A 16,785-nucleotide genomic window follows, 5' to 3' on the forward strand; every position below is an offset into this window, starting at 1 on the left:
CTTACTTTGTGCTGACACCAGCAGGGTCCTTGATTAACGCTGCTTTGGCTGGGCATTCCACAGGGACAGCAGGTTTTTCCATGCAGTATGATTCCTCTTAAACGGAGAAGGGATTTTAGAAAAGATGAAACCTAGCAGCTGCACCAATATTATTTTATGTTTTGCTAACTAAGGCTGGTACGAGCCAGCTGGAGGTGGGACTTTGTATCCTGAGGTGCCAGAGCCATCCATAGCCCCTCTGGACACAAGAGGGAGTCCTGAATCACTAAAAGGAGAGGTTTGATTTCGGTTGCTGGATTAAATCGCTTTTTCCTGGACTGAGAAAACGCTGCTCATCACTTGGAGGTTTTTGGTGTGTTTTGCTTTCCACGGTGGTGGGGTAAATCCACTGTAAATCCAGGAGAGTGGATTTTAGCCATTTGCAGTGGGGACAGGTCATCTTGCTGGTTGGGTGAAGTGAGTCCCAGTCTCATAAAAAAAACAGGAATTATCCCTGAAATCAAGCAGAGTTGATACCCCTCTTTTTGGTAACTGATCCCCCGATTTTCAGCCCCAGCTGCAAACAGAAGCTTGAGGTAAAGCTCCATCTGCTTCCACACTTCTCTCCGTGGCACTGGGAGTGCAAATTCCCCCTATCCTTGGCACCCGCCCGCACATGGCATCGGCTCCTCCCAGGACATCAGCCCTGGCTACCTGTCCTCTATGAGTTTGGTGACACCCGGCAGAGGGGACAGGGGGCCCCGACACCCTCTGTTCCCACTGCCCTGGGGGCACATTTGCTGCTAGACAGGGACATTTTGGGAGACATGCCTTTCCCGTATCACCCAATTTAATTAGGCACAGTATAATCTCTCTATCGCAGCTTCCAGGGGGAACACGCTGGAGGTGGAGGTGACATGGTGGCACGTGTCCAGTCAGGAGAGCTAAGTACCGCTACATATCAGCAATTTCGGCAGCACTGGCTGAAAGTGCTCGCTTGTTCCCACAACAAAGTCACGAGGAAAACTCCAGCTGCCCCCGGAGCGGGGCTGGGGCTGGCCCCGGACGTGCCAGCCTCGGGCTCGGCGGTGTCCCCATCCCAAGGCATGCAGGCGAGGCATTCCTGGGGGGCCGGGCATGCGGGGCTGCCGGTGGGCTGGTCCCAGCCCCCGGGGCGGGCAGCCCCCTATATCAGCCGGGCCAGCGGGGGCAGAGCCAGCACAGTGTGACCGTGACATCCCTCGGACCCTCACCCGCCCTCTCCAGCCATGGATGACATTTATAAGGCAGCGGTAAGTGCCTCCCTTTGGAACTGCGGTTTGGGGAGAGGGGTTTAAAGGGATTTTTGGGGATTTTATAGTAGGTTCCCCAAAGCCTTGATAGCTTTAATTCAACGGAGAAATGCAAATAAGAAATAATTATAGGGCAGCAACTTTTAGTCAACATCCTCATCCAGGACACACGGACCTTTCTCGCTGATGGCTCTGGAGGTTTCACACTCCTTTTACAAGTGTGAAACTCTCAACAGTGCTGCTAAATTATTTACAAGTAGTCCCCTGGTTCCCTGCTGTAAAGCAGGGAGATGCCTCACAGGTGAAGTTATAAATCTCAACCAAACATTCAAACTTTAAGAGGTAGCTGCTGGTTTTAGCCCAGACCTAGCAGAGCAGCATTTCCCAGGAAGGAAACATTATTTTTATGGGTTAAACCTCAGCCTCTTCTTTCTGGTACTTTATAATTCTGCAATTGGTATGTTTTCCCCCTCCTTAGCTGAATATTTTTTGGGGTGATTTAAAAAAACCCTTGTTTTTTCTAAATGATATCCAAACCTTCTCCTCAGCTTTGCTGCTCCTGCTATCTGCTGTGCAGGATCCAGAATGTGAGCTATGCACTGGGGAACGTGGAGCATCCTCATGGCTATTTTAACTTCCACAGCTGCATGCTGAGCTCTCTGTGTAAACCCAAACTATTTGGTCTGTAATACGAACACTGCATTATTCTGTAACGTAGACAGACAGTGATGTGCATGTGGAATAAGGATGAAAATAGATTCCGGATTGTGTGGATTGCTACTGCATCCCTTCCATAACTGGAGTTACAGTAAGAGCTTTTTGGTGCCTTTTTAATTTTTTTTTTTAATTTATAGTTGACCAGCTTTGATTTTAACCAAGCGCACAAAAAATACATCATAGAAGTCCTATTTTAATTACGAGGTTTTTAGAGGGAAGGAATATAGCGCTTGGTAGGTAGTTGAAGAAAAAACCCCTCAATGCTCACACCTTTCTTGTCCTTTGATTAGCCCTGAGCCTCGTTAAATGGAACCCCCGTAGTGATCCTGACAGTGTGAAAAGGCTCAGGGAAGGCTGAGTCCCTCAACCAACACCTCCAAAAGGGAGGAAAATGGAACCTGTAAAATCAAAGAAAATCCAGGCCTTTCTAATGAAGGTTTTTAATTAAATACGTTCTCTGTGACTCAAGGCACCGGCCCTCTCCTCATTGTACAGGGACCACATGCCCATAATTAGGTAAATGTGAGGCTTGAGTCCTGGGCATTTACTGCCAGCACCTTCACAGAGGCAAAACAAGTCCAAGCCAGGCACAGCTGAGACAAACAGCATTTTTGTGGATCTATTTCACACAGTTTTAACTATAAGAAAACATTTACCTGGAAAAAAAATTGAAGAATTTCAATTTCCCCTATCTGACATCAAATGGAACCGTGGGATAGATGGAGAGGAGAGCTGATAAAATCAAAATACAGCAGATTTGGTGTTACCACGGCTGCTGCAGTGCTGTGACCTCTGAGCTCAGAGCTTGCCTTCCCACACTTCAGCCAGAGAAACCTGTCCCTGCAATGATGTGGAGGGAAAAGAGGAATAAATCTGCAAACAGCACCCATGTCCAGAGGGCACTATGAACAGGTCAAGAGACATCTCTATGATAAAAATATCGCTCTGTAGTTACAACGCATTTAATTTACATACACCACATCTATCGCTTCAGTAGTCAAGGAAGCTTCAAAAGTGAATATTTTTGTATTTTCCACATGCTGACGGCATATATTAATATCATATTTATGCCAAATTCCCTACATGCAGCCAGAGAACCCAATGGATTTTCATCTTGCCCACTCATGCCTAGATAAGGGTGTGCAAACCCAAAGCTATTTTGGGAACATTTTTAGGCTCTGTTAAGCAGTGCTTAGAACAGTGCCAGGGACAAGTGTCCAGATAAAGGGCTGCAAGGATAAATTCCAAAGCCTGGGAACAATTGGGGAGCTCATCTTTATCTCCAGCACCTCTCACCCAGGCTTATAAATAGTGACTGCCCCAAGAGGGTCATGTTACGGAGCAGGATGGTGGCTGTGGGGCCAAGGGAGCGGGGCTGCTGCCCTTGCTCTGCCCAAACAATATCCTCTGAGGGCTGCCTGCTGCCTGCCTGCCTTCAGTAGCACCAGGGACAAAAGTGGGCTTGGGTTTCCTCCAGCAGTGGAGGAAAATCCTGCCACCACCCTTTGCGCTTCCTGACTTGAAAGTCTTCACCTCCTGGTGCAAGGGGGGCAGGATAAAGGCTCTCTGGCTGCTTCCCACAGGCTCTGTCCTGCTAAGGAAAAGTACTTTCCCTGCCTCTTGCTGCAAGTAGGAAGGTTTTCCAGTTGGCTTTTGCAAAATCATTGCTCTTTGGGGTCAAAGGACTCAGCTTTCACTCAAAGACAAGGTGCCACAACCCGGGATTGTGGGGTTTTGCCTCAACCAAAACATGGCAGGGATGGGTGTTGGGGACTGTTTGCACGGGGATGGCAGCAAGGAGACTTTAGAGGGGTCAGACACCCTCTGTGCAGGTGAGGGGTCATACCTGGCTGGCTCCAGAGAGGCTGTTGACCAGCATAGGAAGGAAGAGTCAGTGTTTTCATGGATGCTGCCAAAGGGGCAGTTGGACATGGTGGTGGTCAGCAATTTTAGATAAGCAGTACCTGCAGGCAGGAATGAAGCCAAAGAGAGAAATGCACTTAGATAGGTATGGCACAGAGCTCACTGATTCCTCTTTGCTCTCCTTAGTGATTATTTTTGTTAATTCATACTAATAAGCTCCCACTGATGGTCTGAGGGGATTGAATTAGGGCAGAGTTTAGGAACAATCTGCCAGCCCATTTCAGCTAATGCCTAATGGCTCCACAGGCTATTTCTTCAGGGAGATTCCCAAAACAGGCTAAAGGGAATAGCAGCACTCTTTAGAGTCAAGAACCTTTGTAAAACACTGACTCAGATGAAAGTAAAGCAGTTAATGCTCTGGGTAGTGCAGGCAGTTTCCTGAATCTAGGGCTGAAAAACAACTACTGGGAATGGTCTTGTCCACCTTTCCCTCCCCAGGGACCTCTCAAGCACATCCCACCTCTGACCTGGGCAGAGCCCACATGTGAACAGCCCTCAGCAGTGCAGCCATCCCGTGGTAAAGCCTGCCAACAAAAAGAAATTATCCCAAATTGTTGATGGAGACAAATTCTTTTCCCCAGTGGGTCTCCCCTACTTGTGCAAAGGCTATTTCTGCCATGTATTAGGAGCTGCTACTCTAGAGAAGTGATGCTTGCTTCAAAGGAGATGGGGATAACTGTTTTTTTAAGGGGAATAATCTCTTAGACAAAAAGTTGTGGTGTCAAAACCCCACTGGCTGTACATCCCCTTATACATGAGGGTGACTGTTGTCAGACTTGGCTGATCTTTGCAACGGCTGTTGAAAAAATAATGTGTCCTGTCAGTGATGCTGACAAAGAAAAATTACTTGGTCTCTGTGTTTTCCTTGCAGGTTGAGCAGCTGACAGAAGAGCAAAAAAATGGTAGGTGCAACTTGAACCTGACACCGCAGCTTAGAGACAAACTCCCCAGCCCCTGCCTCAGCAATGACAGCCTGGAAAACACTTTGGCCAGGCTGTCCAGGGCAGGACATGACCCAGGGATCTTGATCCACCAGGATTTCAAGCAAGGCAGTGTGTGTGTCCCACCATGCCATGCCCAGGCAGTGCTGAGGGGCATGGGAGGCTGTGCTTGGGACGAGCCCCCTGCCCCCAAGGCCACCTGTCTGCAGGGTCGAGGTGCACAACAAGATCCCCCCACATCTCCTCTCTCTCTGTTTCTCTCTCCAGAGTTCAAAGCTGCCTTTGACATCTTCGTGCTGGGGGCAGAGGATGGTTGCATCAGCACCAAGGAGCTGGGGAAGGTGATGCGGATGCTGGGGCAGAACCCCACCCCCGAGGAGCTGCAGGAGATGATAGACGAGGTGGATGAGGACGGTGAGAGATTTGGGTTTCTTCCACTCTCCCAAGCACCATCCCCACATCTGGAGGTATGGGGGCCATCTGTGCAGCACTAGCAGGACCCATGCTGGGGAGTCACAGCTGTAGGGAGCAACCTGCTGTGCTGTGAATTCAAAGGACACCAAACACCCACCAAACTGCAGCATTGTTCCTTTAGGAAATTCTCAGGCAAAGAGAAACTATAAAAATTATTATTCCTACAATGATCAGACTGCTTGAACTGATTTTGAGGGGGTACTCTGAAATTGCATAGATCCATTTAAAAAACAAAATGTAGGCTGAATGTAGAAACTGCCATTTCAGAAGTGCCATAGTTACAGGATTCTATCATCAGGAAAGTCTCTCACTGCTCGAGTGTACACAACCCCACATAACTAACTGTCAATATTGATTAAATCAGTGTACTGGTGATCACACGTAACAAAATCCACCATGTGCATTTGGGCAGAAATACCATACTAAATAACTGGAAAATAAAAAAAGCAGTTAAAAATCAGGCAGAAAAGGAAAACACTTGTCTCATTGAAAACAACAGTACTGTACTGTGGGTGCAAAACCACACTGGCATGAATACCTGCCTTCTGGAGCTTTTATTATTAATACCTGGGTGAGATGGACAGGTATCTCCATAGCAGGAATTTCCATTCATCAGTGCTTCCATAAAGATTTTTGCCAAGGCAAAATGACTGCAAAAGGTAAAAATTCAGTGATGGAGTCAGAGCAGGGCCTCCCGCGTCTTGAAAACTGCCTCTTGCTGCAGAGCTGCTCTCCTGAGTTTTGATTCTTGGTTGCCAAAGGGAAGTGTGATCCCTCCTTGGTGTTGCCCATCCACTCACCGTAGCACCAGCTGATGGTGTCTATTCTGCCTGCAGGCAGCGGCACCGTAGACTTCGATGAGTTCCTTGTTATGATGGTCCGGTGTATGAAAGATGACAGCAAAGGAAAAACCGAAGAGGAACTCTCAGACCTCTTCAGGATGTTTGATAAGTAAGAGCCATGACCATGGCAGGGTTTTGGGAGGGGTGCAACCACCCCGACTCCCCCTCCCCGGTGTGTCTGTCTGTTCCTGAGCTCTTCTGTCCCCTCACAGAAACGCTGATGGCTACATCGACCTCGAGGAGCTGAAGATCATGCTGCAGGCGACAGGAGAGACCATCACCGAGGATGACATAGAAGAACTCATGAAAGATGGGGATAAAAACAATGATGGCAGGATTGACTATGATGGTAGGACTCTTTCTTGCATGTGGTTTGGTCATGAGCCCTTGAGGGAGCCCTGGGCAGCTGCCATGGTCTTGGTTGCCTTCTTGGATGGGCACGAGCTCATGCAGACACTGCTGGGCAATATGTCTGACAGCAGTGTGTGTGCAGAGGGATAGGGGGTTTCTTGTGCTTGTGAAATGGTAGCAGGAACCTGGGGCTGCCTTCACTGTCCCCATGCTATGAAAGCCAGCCTGCACTGAAGCACTGCCAGTTTTCACCAGAGACCTGCCTGTCCCCTCCTACCCTCTCAACACAAGCACCATTTCCAAAATGCCATAACTTTGAATGTGGTGCTGCCAAAATGACCCCCAGACCATTTCCAAGCTGAGTCAGCACCTGTGTCCCTCCCTGGACACTCACCCTCAGTGTTTTGGTGGCAGCTGAGGGTGGCGCAGGGCTCCAGTGACATTTCCAGCAGGAGTCACGAGGAGTCCTTGCCACAGTCAGAGGAGCAGTAGCCATCCACCCTCGGCCTCTTGCATGTTGGGGGGTTGGAAAAGGAGACAGGGCTGGGGAAAACTGCCAAGAGCACACTTGGCAGCTGCGAGGGCACTTTGGTTTCACCTCACACCTCTTGTCTCCAATGTCTTCCTCTTGGCAGAGTTCCTGGAGTTTATGAAGGGGGTTGAATAAATCTGAGGCCCGATGGACAGCTCGAATCTCCTAAACCCCTCCAGCTCTGCATCTCATCTCCCTGACTTAAATCCCCTGGCTACTGGCATGAAGACTGAGTGCTGAGAAGGGTGGCTGGGGGGAAATAAAACCTGTTAATACCCAGTGCCTCAGACAGTCTTTCCTTAGAGGTTTAGTGACAGCTTCACCCCGGTCGTGTGCTCATGACTAATGGGGTCACTCCTTGGGGCCACTTCTGGCAAAGTGACATCACAGCTGGCGCTTTAATTCTCCAAGGAAGTATTTTGCTGCCAGCCCAGTGACAAAGTCCATCCAACAGGGCCACCTGCTTGGTGGGGAGCTGTCATCTCCTCACCCCTGCCATGGTGAGAAGGCTCGGGAGCTGGCAGTGGTGCCCGCTCACTTGACTGGAGCATCAGCAGCATTTTAGCAAAGAAATGTGAATTACAAACCACTTAGGCCATCACTGACATCCATGGGTGAGGGACAGTACCTCTCCTCCCTACTCTCACCTTGCTATCCTGACAGGACACCCCGTCTTGCCATCCTGATTGTCACCCTGTGGCACATGCAGAAAGAAGACCTCAATTTTCCTTGGAAATACGAATAAAAGCCATTCCTAAGCTTGACTGGGTGCCTCCTTCCTGTCTGATCCAGCCTGGTGAGGAGCCCCATGGCACCTCATAGTCCTCCCTCCAGCCCTGGGTGGGAGCCTCATTGCAATCAGTGAAACACCCAGTTTTCCCTCAGAAATCACATCCCTTTGGGCCACAAAGGCCCTGAGCAAGGCAAGACCCCACTGTGGGTCTCAGCTCCCAGGCGCAGGGTGACAGCAGGGCCAAGGAGCCGAGCTGTCCCCAGGGGCCCCAGGCACCATCTTCTCTCATCCCAGGGAAGCGCAGCATTCCTGCGGCATTAGCAGCTCTCCCTGCACATAGCTGCCTCCTCCCATCGAATTACAGCCCCAGCACAACTCACACATTGCAGTCGTGTTGCTAAAATCAAACGTTTACCCAAGCAAAATAAACATTGGCAGGGCACGGCGGGAGGCTGTGTCAGGGCGATGCTGCCCTCAGCCCTGGGTGGCCACACTGCCATATGCCAGTGCCCCACGTCCACTGCACTGTCCTTCTGCCTTTCTCACAAACCAGCTTTTTCTCCCCTCTCTGTGGAAATAACACCCTGAGCAGCTGTATTTGCCGTGACACTCACTCTCATTTAAAGCAATAATGAAATATTGTAATTCAGGACAAACGGGCCTGAGGTGAAAACAGGCATGAGAGTGGTTGTCGATTGTTTGGAAGGACATGGCTGCATCTTTCCTCTGGACAACAAGCACTAAATCTGTTGCTCAACCACGTCTTGTAACACCAGGAAAACAGAAAATTAATCTGTCAGCTAGACCAGCTGATTGTCCTTAAAACCCAGGGTATTTTGGGAAGACTCCTAATGCAGATATTGGTTGATGTGCCCAGAGGGGTCTCCCCGAGAGTCCCAAGCCCTCAATGCCATAGCTACTGCGGATTCAGCAGGACTCCAGGTGCACCAGAAACCAGCAGACATGGAAATGTGCTAAGAACCCTGTGACTGGAAATGCTCCCAGGTGTTACACTCTTCTGTTCCCAATGAATCTGTAGCCTAGAGATCAAAAACAAACACCTTCCACCTCCCCAGTGTATCAGCAGAAGTCGTTTTGCATTGAGACCTGCTTATGAGGACAGAGCTGAAAAGTGTTTTACCCCAGAGATGGAAACCTCCAGAGAGCTGCAAATACCTGGGCTTCACCCACAAGCCAAGGTGACACCAACTGTCCCCACATCCACGGCCACCCAACCCATGGCAACCCACTCCTGCACTCACATCACATCAAGCATCACTGACAGCCCCATTATCCTCCTCTGTCCTGTCCAAATCCCAATATCCAAAAAGGACTTCTCCAAGATGCTCTCCACTGCTTACTGAGAGGGTTTGGATCCCTGAAGAGTGAATAAGAGAAGAAATAAGGTTAACCCCTTTCCTTCAAGTCAGCTTGGTGGCTTGGACTGTGCTGTGACCCAGGGAAAAGGATGACTGGAAAGAGCCACCTGGGTCTGTGTGTTGGCTCTCCCCCCTTGGCTCAATGGCACAGGCAGCGGCACACCACGGCCTCACTGGCTGCCTTTACTCTTTTCTGAGTAAAACAGAGAAGGTGGTGGCTGGGGGAAGAGGACAAAGGTCTTGTAGCAGCTGAAATTTGTCGCTAGAAGAGCAGAAACACTGGGACTATTTAGGCTTTTTCAGTCCTTAGAGCAGAGGTGCCAGCAGGTCACCACGCTCTGCAGGGAGCCACAAAAACTGCTGCTGGGCTGGTCTGCCTTAACACACTGACTGTCCTCACAGAGCCAGACAGCAAATGCTGCAGGGTGAGGAGCTGTGGGTGGATTTCACTGTTGGCTAAAACACGGGAACAACTGCACGAGGAATGTAACATGACATGACAGGCCGGTGAGTGGGTGAGCTGGCTGAAAAAATAGTCACCAGAAGAGGACTGGCCTGGTTGAAGCCCCCACAGAGGGGGATGTGCTAATGATGAATGACAACCACTCTGAGTAGTCCATGTATCTGTGCAACTGGACAGAGCCACAGTTCCCAGGCCATTTGATCTGCTTGCCTTTACTAGCAGCAGATTTAATTTCTGCCCAGGTTTTCAGCTTTATCACCATATTTGAAGCCTCTCTTCAACCCTCAATAAAACTGCTATATGAACCAAGTGACTGCAGCAAGATCTGAGGAAATTCTGTACACACTGCCCTAATGAAACCTCTGCATCTTGCTTACAGCCATAAATCTGCCACCAGGGCAGTGGCAATGTAACATGAGCTAAGGTACATCGGATAAACACTCCACCATGCCAAAGCCACTGTGGTGTAGGAACACCTGCAACAGCCTTGAAACCTGGGCAAAGCAGAACTCATGTTCTGTTGCTGCTTTTCCTTGACTACACTATTGAAAGGCGATAAAGGGGGACATGTATCCAGCCCTACTTCTCATTTTCATGGTGAACATCAACGTCGCCAGTGAAAGCTGTCCCTCATCAGAGCATTTTGCAGGGCTTTGATTTCTCCTCCCCAGTTCTGTGCTCTTGGCTTTCACTGTGATGGCTCTACCTTTGCCAAACGAGCTGATTCAGTATTTGGTTACGTGCCCTTTGCTCTTTTTTTTTTTTTTCAAATCGAAGCAAAGAAAGGAGCCAAACTGGAAACTTGATACGAGTCCTCTTAATTGCACAGGGGAGAAATCATCTGCAGCAAGTATGACGTACAGCAGCAGCAAGCATGAGATGTCTAAGAGTCATTAAGCATTGAGATGCTCTCAAGCTCTTTGGCTTCCTGCAGGATACCAAGCACTTAATCACGAGAGTTTTGAAGTTTTTAAATGTCAAAGATGACACAGCTCTGCATAATGGGAATAGTATCAAGTGGGCCACAGCTGCCAGTTCCCCCTCCTGGGCTCTGTATACGTAATGCTCCTAAATGGGATCTCCAGCCTCACTTCACCAACAGGACTTAAATGATTTCACAATGCAAAAAAAAAAGGAGGAAGACTCATCACAGGGCAATGTCAGCACAGACTCCCCTTTGCAGGTTTTCCTTCTGGGCTCGGGCAACCTGGACGACAAGGAGGGAAGCCATGAACTGAGCTGCCACAGGGTTAGAAAATCCAATAGGTGGTCAGCTGATGTCAGGGCAGTGTCCCGTGGGACCACCATGTGTGCAGGGAGCAGACAACAACAAACCTGACACCGACCTGCTCTGGAAGTTCACAAAATTCCTGTCTCCTGCTACACAATGATGCCTGGATTAAGGTTACGTTCCTCCGTGCTGCATTTTGTCACGCAGCCGCTATTTTGGTCAGAAAGTCAGCAAGCCCATATTTGGGAAGCTGTCCCACTGAAGGGCAGCATGAAGGGCAGCGACATGAAAAGGCTGCTTCTGAAGGCAGGCCTGGGGTTGCTGCCTGGAGCCACAGGAAGCCCAAATCTTGCCCGCTGCTTCTCATTAACATGCCAACATCCTCTTCTCAGCCTGACCCTCGCCTCTCTCTCTTCCCTCAAACTGCATCCTGTGGGTGAGCTACTCCCACAATACAAGCACTCAGGGGAAGACACTAAGGGGACTGAGATGAAATCTCCCTTCTTACATGGAAAAGTCTTAGTGCTAGAGATTTAAAATGCAGAACTTAAACCGTGTAGATCTGCAGACACACAGGTGAAGGTCTAGATTGACAAACACTAAGTCCTCTGCTCAGAGGCTTTTTCTTTTGCTCTTGTAACAACACACACCTGCAGCAGACTGACCTTCACTCACACAGCTGGACCAGCCACTCCATTTTCTTCAACACCAGCAACAACCCAAGGGGACATCTCTGCCAGCCAGGCAAGGGCTGCAGTGGCTGCTGGGCAGCTCTGGGCCAGGGGCTGAGGCTGCCAAATGTGCACACTAACCCAAACCACAGCCACACAGTCCTACCTTTGGAGACAAACTGGCTCCGGCAGGGCAGGCACCAGCCACACAGCTCGAGAGCCAGCAGGATTTAAGTGCTGTGCATCTGTCTCTGGGTGATCTACCACTTGCCAAAGGGAGGATTAAAACCGTGAAGAACCTCTTGCCAGTTGTCCTTCTAGTGTACCTGAGGGCAGCAGGGACCAAACAACCTTTTGTCACTTTAGTACAGTGGCTGCACACTCTCTGCAGCACCAAACCCCTCCTGACCCACATGACAATTAACCCCTTTCAGGTGACAAACACCAATCTCCATAACAGTCCAGGAGCTGCACACTGCAGGAACCAGACAGCTGAGGGCTGCAGACATCACTGACTTCACAAACCCCTCGACTTGTGAGTTTCAAGGCAGCAAATCTCTTTATATTGCTTGGTTTAGGGTGGTATTTCTTATCAGTCAAAACTATTAAAAAGTGGGAACTGGGAAAGGGCTTTTGTACTCAAGCCAGAAAAAAAAATTAAAATATTTGCCTTGCTTCAAAGTAGCGTTAAATTTTGCTAATTGGCTCACCTATTCAAAAAAATCAATGACATTAATTGGATGTTTCAGTTGAAATAATGTTTTTTTATCCAGCAGGTGTTTTGCTGCTCTACTGCAGTGAGAAGCTACGTGTAAACTTCCAGCCCTTGGGTGGATCCATGGATTTACTCCACCGGGTGGACAAGCGCTGGAACTGCAATTTCAGGAACAGCTGGGCGCATTTTAACAGGTGGTCCACGTCCTGAGCCAGCTTTGCTGGTAGGGGAGACCCGGAGAGTGAAGCCCTCTCCTGGTGTAGAGGACAGCAGAACAAAACCCGGCCTTTTGAATGTGATTTCCCCTCATCTCACCAACACATCAGATTAGGTACTTTTGCTACTGGAATAAAAGGTATTCCCTGAAATACAGAAACTATGATAAAATGCATATCTTTATGTATTTCTAAAACCTTGCACATTCCCATGGGTAGCTCCTTTAACACTTAAATACTTTCAAGTACTTCACAATACACACCAACCCTAACACTAATTGCTGTGGTCTCATAGCCAGCACTCCTTACTCTCCCATTTTTCGGGATTCCCACAGCTATAACTACTTTACCCACACAGCAAAGCAGTGGACAAGTAACAGCCCCTGGAAAACTCATCTTGCTGTAACAACTATCACAAAAATTATGGTACATGAGAAAGCAAATTTTACTGGTACTGAATACTGCTGTCAAGAGTCCAGGCAACACTGGCTCAAATTTGGATGGAAAGAAACAAGTTATTTCTTGTTTTAATTTCAGAGCATCACTCAATAACCATTTCACTACTTGAAAGGAGTCTTTGAACTACTAAATGCTCATGATACGTACCAACAATTACAGAAGAACAGTACTGGGGAGGGAGCAGCTGTTTCACTTTCCTTGTGTGGTGGCTGGCAACAAACAAAAAACCCTCCCCAGGCGCTAACAGAGGGGTTTTAACACAAAACCTCACCAGAGTTCTGGCTGGTTTGATCTGCCAGAGAACCAAAACACACACTGGTCACTACTCACAGGCTCAACACACAACCGGCACCTAAAATACAAACCAACTCAGGCTTCTGGAGGGCCCTCCTCAAATTCAGAAGATGAAGACTTTGTTACATACAATTTTATTTTAAAAAAATGCTGTAACACACATGCTAATAGGAAAATTGGTTCTTTTCATTAAATCCCATTAGTCCTTTTTCTGCTGAGCAGCCTGCTGAGCTGCCTGCTTGGCATTGTTGGCCTGCATCTTCTTCAACCCCTTCTTGTTGTGTTTCTTTGCAAATCTCATGTTCCTCAGAAACTTGGGATCAACCTATAAAAAACAGGGGAAAATAAGCCATGTTGTAGAAGGAACCTGTAAAAACATACATATCTTCAGTTTGTTTCAAATATTACCAAATGCTGGCTGTGACTAATTCAGATTTTTTTTCCCCTGATTTTTCAATAAAATTGTTCTAGCCACCTGTAACCATCCTTTAATAGCTATTTTCCTTAATTGCCATACACAAAAAATAATCCAATACCCCAGCAATAAACCCACAGAAAGGACAAGTAAAGCTGTAAACAAGGCAAATTTCATTTCCATGTCCCAAGACATTCTGGATCTGGAGTACCATACACCAACCCTGGCAGCTGAGCACATACACATGTAATCCTTGGGCAGAGACCAATGCTGCTTCCTCAGGTCTTTCCTTTTTACATTAAAGGCAAAAAACCCAGCACAGAGAAGAGCAGCACCTCAGTTTCTGTCAGATGCTGGCTGGCACATCCTGTCATGGCTGGGACCAAGGCTCAGAACTATCAGCTACTGCTGCACTGAGAAACATTCGCTCTTTCTCTTTAAAAAGAATTTTAACTGGCACAAAGGAGTATCAGGATTTTGTCCTCTTAACCCATGCACAGTGTGAGGGGAGTGCTGGACTGTTTGGAGGGGGGAGGACTGAACCCTCACTGAGCTTTGCAGATGCTTTTACATCACATCCAAAAACCTGATCATCACATCTACAAGGCAAACAGTGTCACAGCCCGGCCCAAATCCAAGATGCCCTGTTTTCCCTTTCAAGTGTGGAAAAACATCCTGTTCTATCACTTGGAAAATCTCAGAAAAAAAGCAATATACTCTCAACTTTCATGTGTTCTGCCCAGAAATGCCAATTCTTCTCATTTTGTGAGTGAAAATTCTCTGGATTAGAGCAATATTGAAGGGTACAGAGAAAGAGACACATCAGGACTCAAAAGAGAGAGGAACCATCCAGCTGACAGATGTTTGTTTCACTGGAAGCAGCAGTTAGTGATGCCCACCAGAGCAGGATACAGACAAAACTGGCCAATAACTTAAATGCAGTTTCATAGACACACAAGGGCAGATTTCACTTGGACTAGAAATATCACAGCTGCACGTAAGGTAAGCAGTAGATATAAGAGAAACCAAATAATACAAATACTGGGGTTTTTCATGGTTAAACCTCAGTGGCTCAACAGTCTGGGAATACCAATGGAAATACTCACCCCTTTGAGAGATTCGTATCGATGGGACCTGGGTTTCTTGATGCCATTTCTGTGCCACTTGCGGGCTGTGTGGAAAACAAGAAAGTTATTTAAATGACAATTTTTGCTATTATTAAGCAGCTGCAAGAGCTTCCTTTTAAGTGTACCTGACTATCAACACAATGTGGAATAGAAAATTTTCAAACCTTTTCTTGTCCCAAGGAATCTCGAATTATAAGAGCACACCTCTATTCATGTCCCTCTACACAGAGCTCTTGGCACTGCAGGGTTTTCCAATCTTAAGATTTCAGGCTCCTCATTCCCTAATAACCCACCAGTGGCAGCACCACCAGCACAGTAAAAGGCTTCAGCCATTAAAAGCTGAGAGTCAGTGTCACTCCCAACTGTATAGGACCAAGTAGGACCTACTTATGGCCTTTGCTAACTTACAGCACTGATGAGAAGACCCCAAAAAAGAACTATTTTATCAACATGCTCATCTTTGGATGGCACAGTATCACAGTCTGAACACCATCCGGTAGCATTACGGAATCCCAGAACCAGGAAGCAACCATTAGGATCACCTCATTCCCCCTGCCATGGGCAGGGACACCTTCCACTAGCCCAGGTTGCTCCAAGCACCATCCAACCTGGCCTTGGACACTTGCAGGGATGGATGGGGAAGCCACAGCTTCTCTGGGCAACCTGTGCCAGGGCCTCACCATCCTCACAGGGAAGAATTCCTTCCTAAGATCCAAACTAAACCTGCTCTCTGTCAGTGTGAAGCCATTCCCCCTTGCCCTGTCACTGCACACACCACATTGTCAATCAGACCACGGCACTGAGTGGCACATCCAGTCTTTCCTTAAACACCTCCAGGGACAGTGACTCCACCACCTCCCTGGGCAGCCCATTCCAATACTAAATCACCCTTTCTGTGGAGAACTTCTTCCTGATGTCCAACCTAAACCTGCCCTGGTGCAGCTTAAGACTATGTCCTCTTGTCCTGTTGCTTGCTGCTTGAGAAAAGAGACCGTCTCAAACACGAAACTTGCAAACATGAAACTTGCCTTTTTCCTGGTTACGTATTAATTCTACATTGAGCCCAAAGAAGCCCTGTCTCTCGCCAAGCTCTTTATAACAAACACACCCCTTTACCCCCGCACACCACCACCTCGCCTCTCTGCAAAGCCCCCCGGCAGCCTGCGCTGCTACAACCACAGGTCACAGCAGCGGGTCAAAGCCCCTCGGCCCACGCCGCCCCTCCCCGCAGCCCCTCAGCCCCGCTCACACTGGTTGTGCGTGGTGTGGTTCTTGGACTTGGCCATGGTCGCACCTGCGGGAGAAACACACACGGCTCAGCCGGGGAGGCCAGGAGGGGAGAAGCTCCCGCCCAGCGCCCACCCAGCCCGAGCCCCGCTTATCGCCCCTCTCCGACACCCTCCAGCCCGGCCCGGCCCCTCCCGGGGCCCCGACGGGTCCGGATGGGTCCGGATGGTGCCGATGTCCCAGCGTCGGGCCCGCCCTCACCAGAGCCACTTCGCCGCCGCCGGGCCGGAAGAGACGGGGCACCGCGGGGGCTGCCGGGAAACGGCGTCGCGCCGGAACCCCGCGCACGGTGGTTCCGCCCGGCGGTGGTTCCGCCCCGCAGCCTCTGCGCTCCCTGCAATGCACTGCCGCTCTGTGTCCACCCTGCAGCGGCCTCGCTCCCGCACCGGGACACCCCGCAACACCCAGCGATGTGGCGGACCCCAGCCTCTGGAGACACTGCTCCCCTTAACAGCACGGTCCGCAACAACACGGTCCCCACACCAACATGTCCCCCGCCATGGCCGCTGCCCGCCCAGGGGAGGGAGGCGGGGGCCGAGGTCCCTGTGCGCTGCGGTTTATCCTCTCGTTCCGCCACGCTCGGGCAATGCAGGCACACACGGGCAATGTTCCTCACGGCAGGGTCACTGAACGCCGTTCGTCTCTCTCTGTGTTTGCTTTCAAACACCTCGAGTGCTGTGTCCAGTTCTGGGGCCCTCAGTTTAGGAAGGATGTTGAGGGACTGGAGCGTGTCCAGAGAAGGGAC

At 49.2% G+C, this 16,785-nt stretch overlaps 2 protein-coding genes and 1 long non-coding RNA gene across 3 annotated transcripts; 1 reads left to right on the forward strand and 2 right to left on the reverse strand.

Annotated features, from left to right (window-relative positions):
* The first annotated feature begins 1,245 nt into the window (after nucleotides 1-1,245).
* On the forward strand, nucleotides 1,246-7,330 carry TNNC1 (troponin C1, slow skeletal and cardiac type). The gene is made up of 6 exons (XM_027700786.1): nucleotides 1,246-1,271; nucleotides 4,783-4,813; nucleotides 5,120-5,266; nucleotides 6,163-6,277; nucleotides 6,381-6,517; nucleotides 7,155-7,330. The coding sequence occupies exons 1-6, from the start codon at nucleotides 1,248-1,250 to the stop codon at nucleotides 7,184-7,186; spliced, it is 486 nt and encodes a 161-aa protein (XP_027556587.1). The 5' UTR covers nucleotides 1,246-1,247; the 3' UTR covers nucleotides 7,187-7,330.
* Nucleotides 2,750-7,188, reverse strand: LOC113976031. Its single transcript, XR_003536981.1, has 3 exons — nucleotides 6,914-7,188; nucleotides 3,835-3,952; nucleotides 2,750-2,828 (listed from the first exon to the last, which is right to left on the reverse strand). It is a non-coding gene; the product is annotated as an uncharacterized LOC113976031 (long non-coding RNA).
* Nucleotides 7,331-13,313: 5,983 nt separating the features above from the next.
* On the reverse strand, nucleotides 13,314-16,324 carry RPL29 (ribosomal protein L29). The gene is made up of 4 exons (XM_027701019.1): nucleotides 16,242-16,324; nucleotides 16,003-16,047; nucleotides 14,733-14,797; nucleotides 13,314-13,536 (listed from the first exon to the last, which is right to left on the reverse strand). Exons 2-4 carry the CDS (start codon nucleotides 16,037-16,039, stop codon nucleotides 13,411-13,413), a joined length of 228 nt encoding a protein of 75 aa, XP_027556820.1. The 5' UTR covers nucleotides 16,040-16,047; nucleotides 16,242-16,324; the 3' UTR covers nucleotides 13,314-13,410.
* Nucleotides 16,325-16,785: the final 461 nt, after the last annotated feature.

The sequence above is a fragment of the Neopelma chrysocephalum genome, unplaced genomic scaffold (genome assembly GCF_003984885.1).
Source record: "Neopelma chrysocephalum unplaced genomic scaffold, ASM398488v2 Primary Assembly neopelma1_147, whole genome shotgun sequence".
Classification (NCBI taxonomy): Eukaryota; Metazoa; Chordata; class Aves; order Passeriformes; family Pipridae; genus Neopelma; species Neopelma chrysocephalum.

Excerpts from the sequence above, each read along its gene's own strand:
- RPL29 (XM_027701019.1), bottom strand. The coding sequence starts at position 16,039 with ATGGCCAAGTCCAAGAACCACACCACGCACAACCAGT. Across the intron at positions 14,798-16,002 it reads CCACACCACGCACAACCAGT|CCCGCAAGTGGCACAGAAAT; the intron begins GTGAGCGGGGCT and ends TTTTCCACACAG. Across the intron at positions 13,537-14,732 it reads GATACGAATCTCTCAAAGGG|GTTGATCCCAAGTTTCTGAG; the intron begins GTGAGTATTTCC and ends TGTTTTTTATAG.
- TNNC1 (XM_027700786.1), top strand. The coding sequence starts at position 1,248 with ATGGATGACATTTATAAGGCAGCG. Across the intron at positions 1,272-4,782 it reads ATGACATTTATAAGGCAGCG|GTTGAGCAGCTGACAGAAGA; the intron begins GTAAGTGCCTCC and ends TTTTCCTTGCAG. Across the intron at positions 6,518-7,154 it reads TGGCAGGATTGACTATGATG|AGTTCCTGGAGTTTATGAAG; the intron begins GTAGGACTCTTT and ends TCCTCTTGGCAG.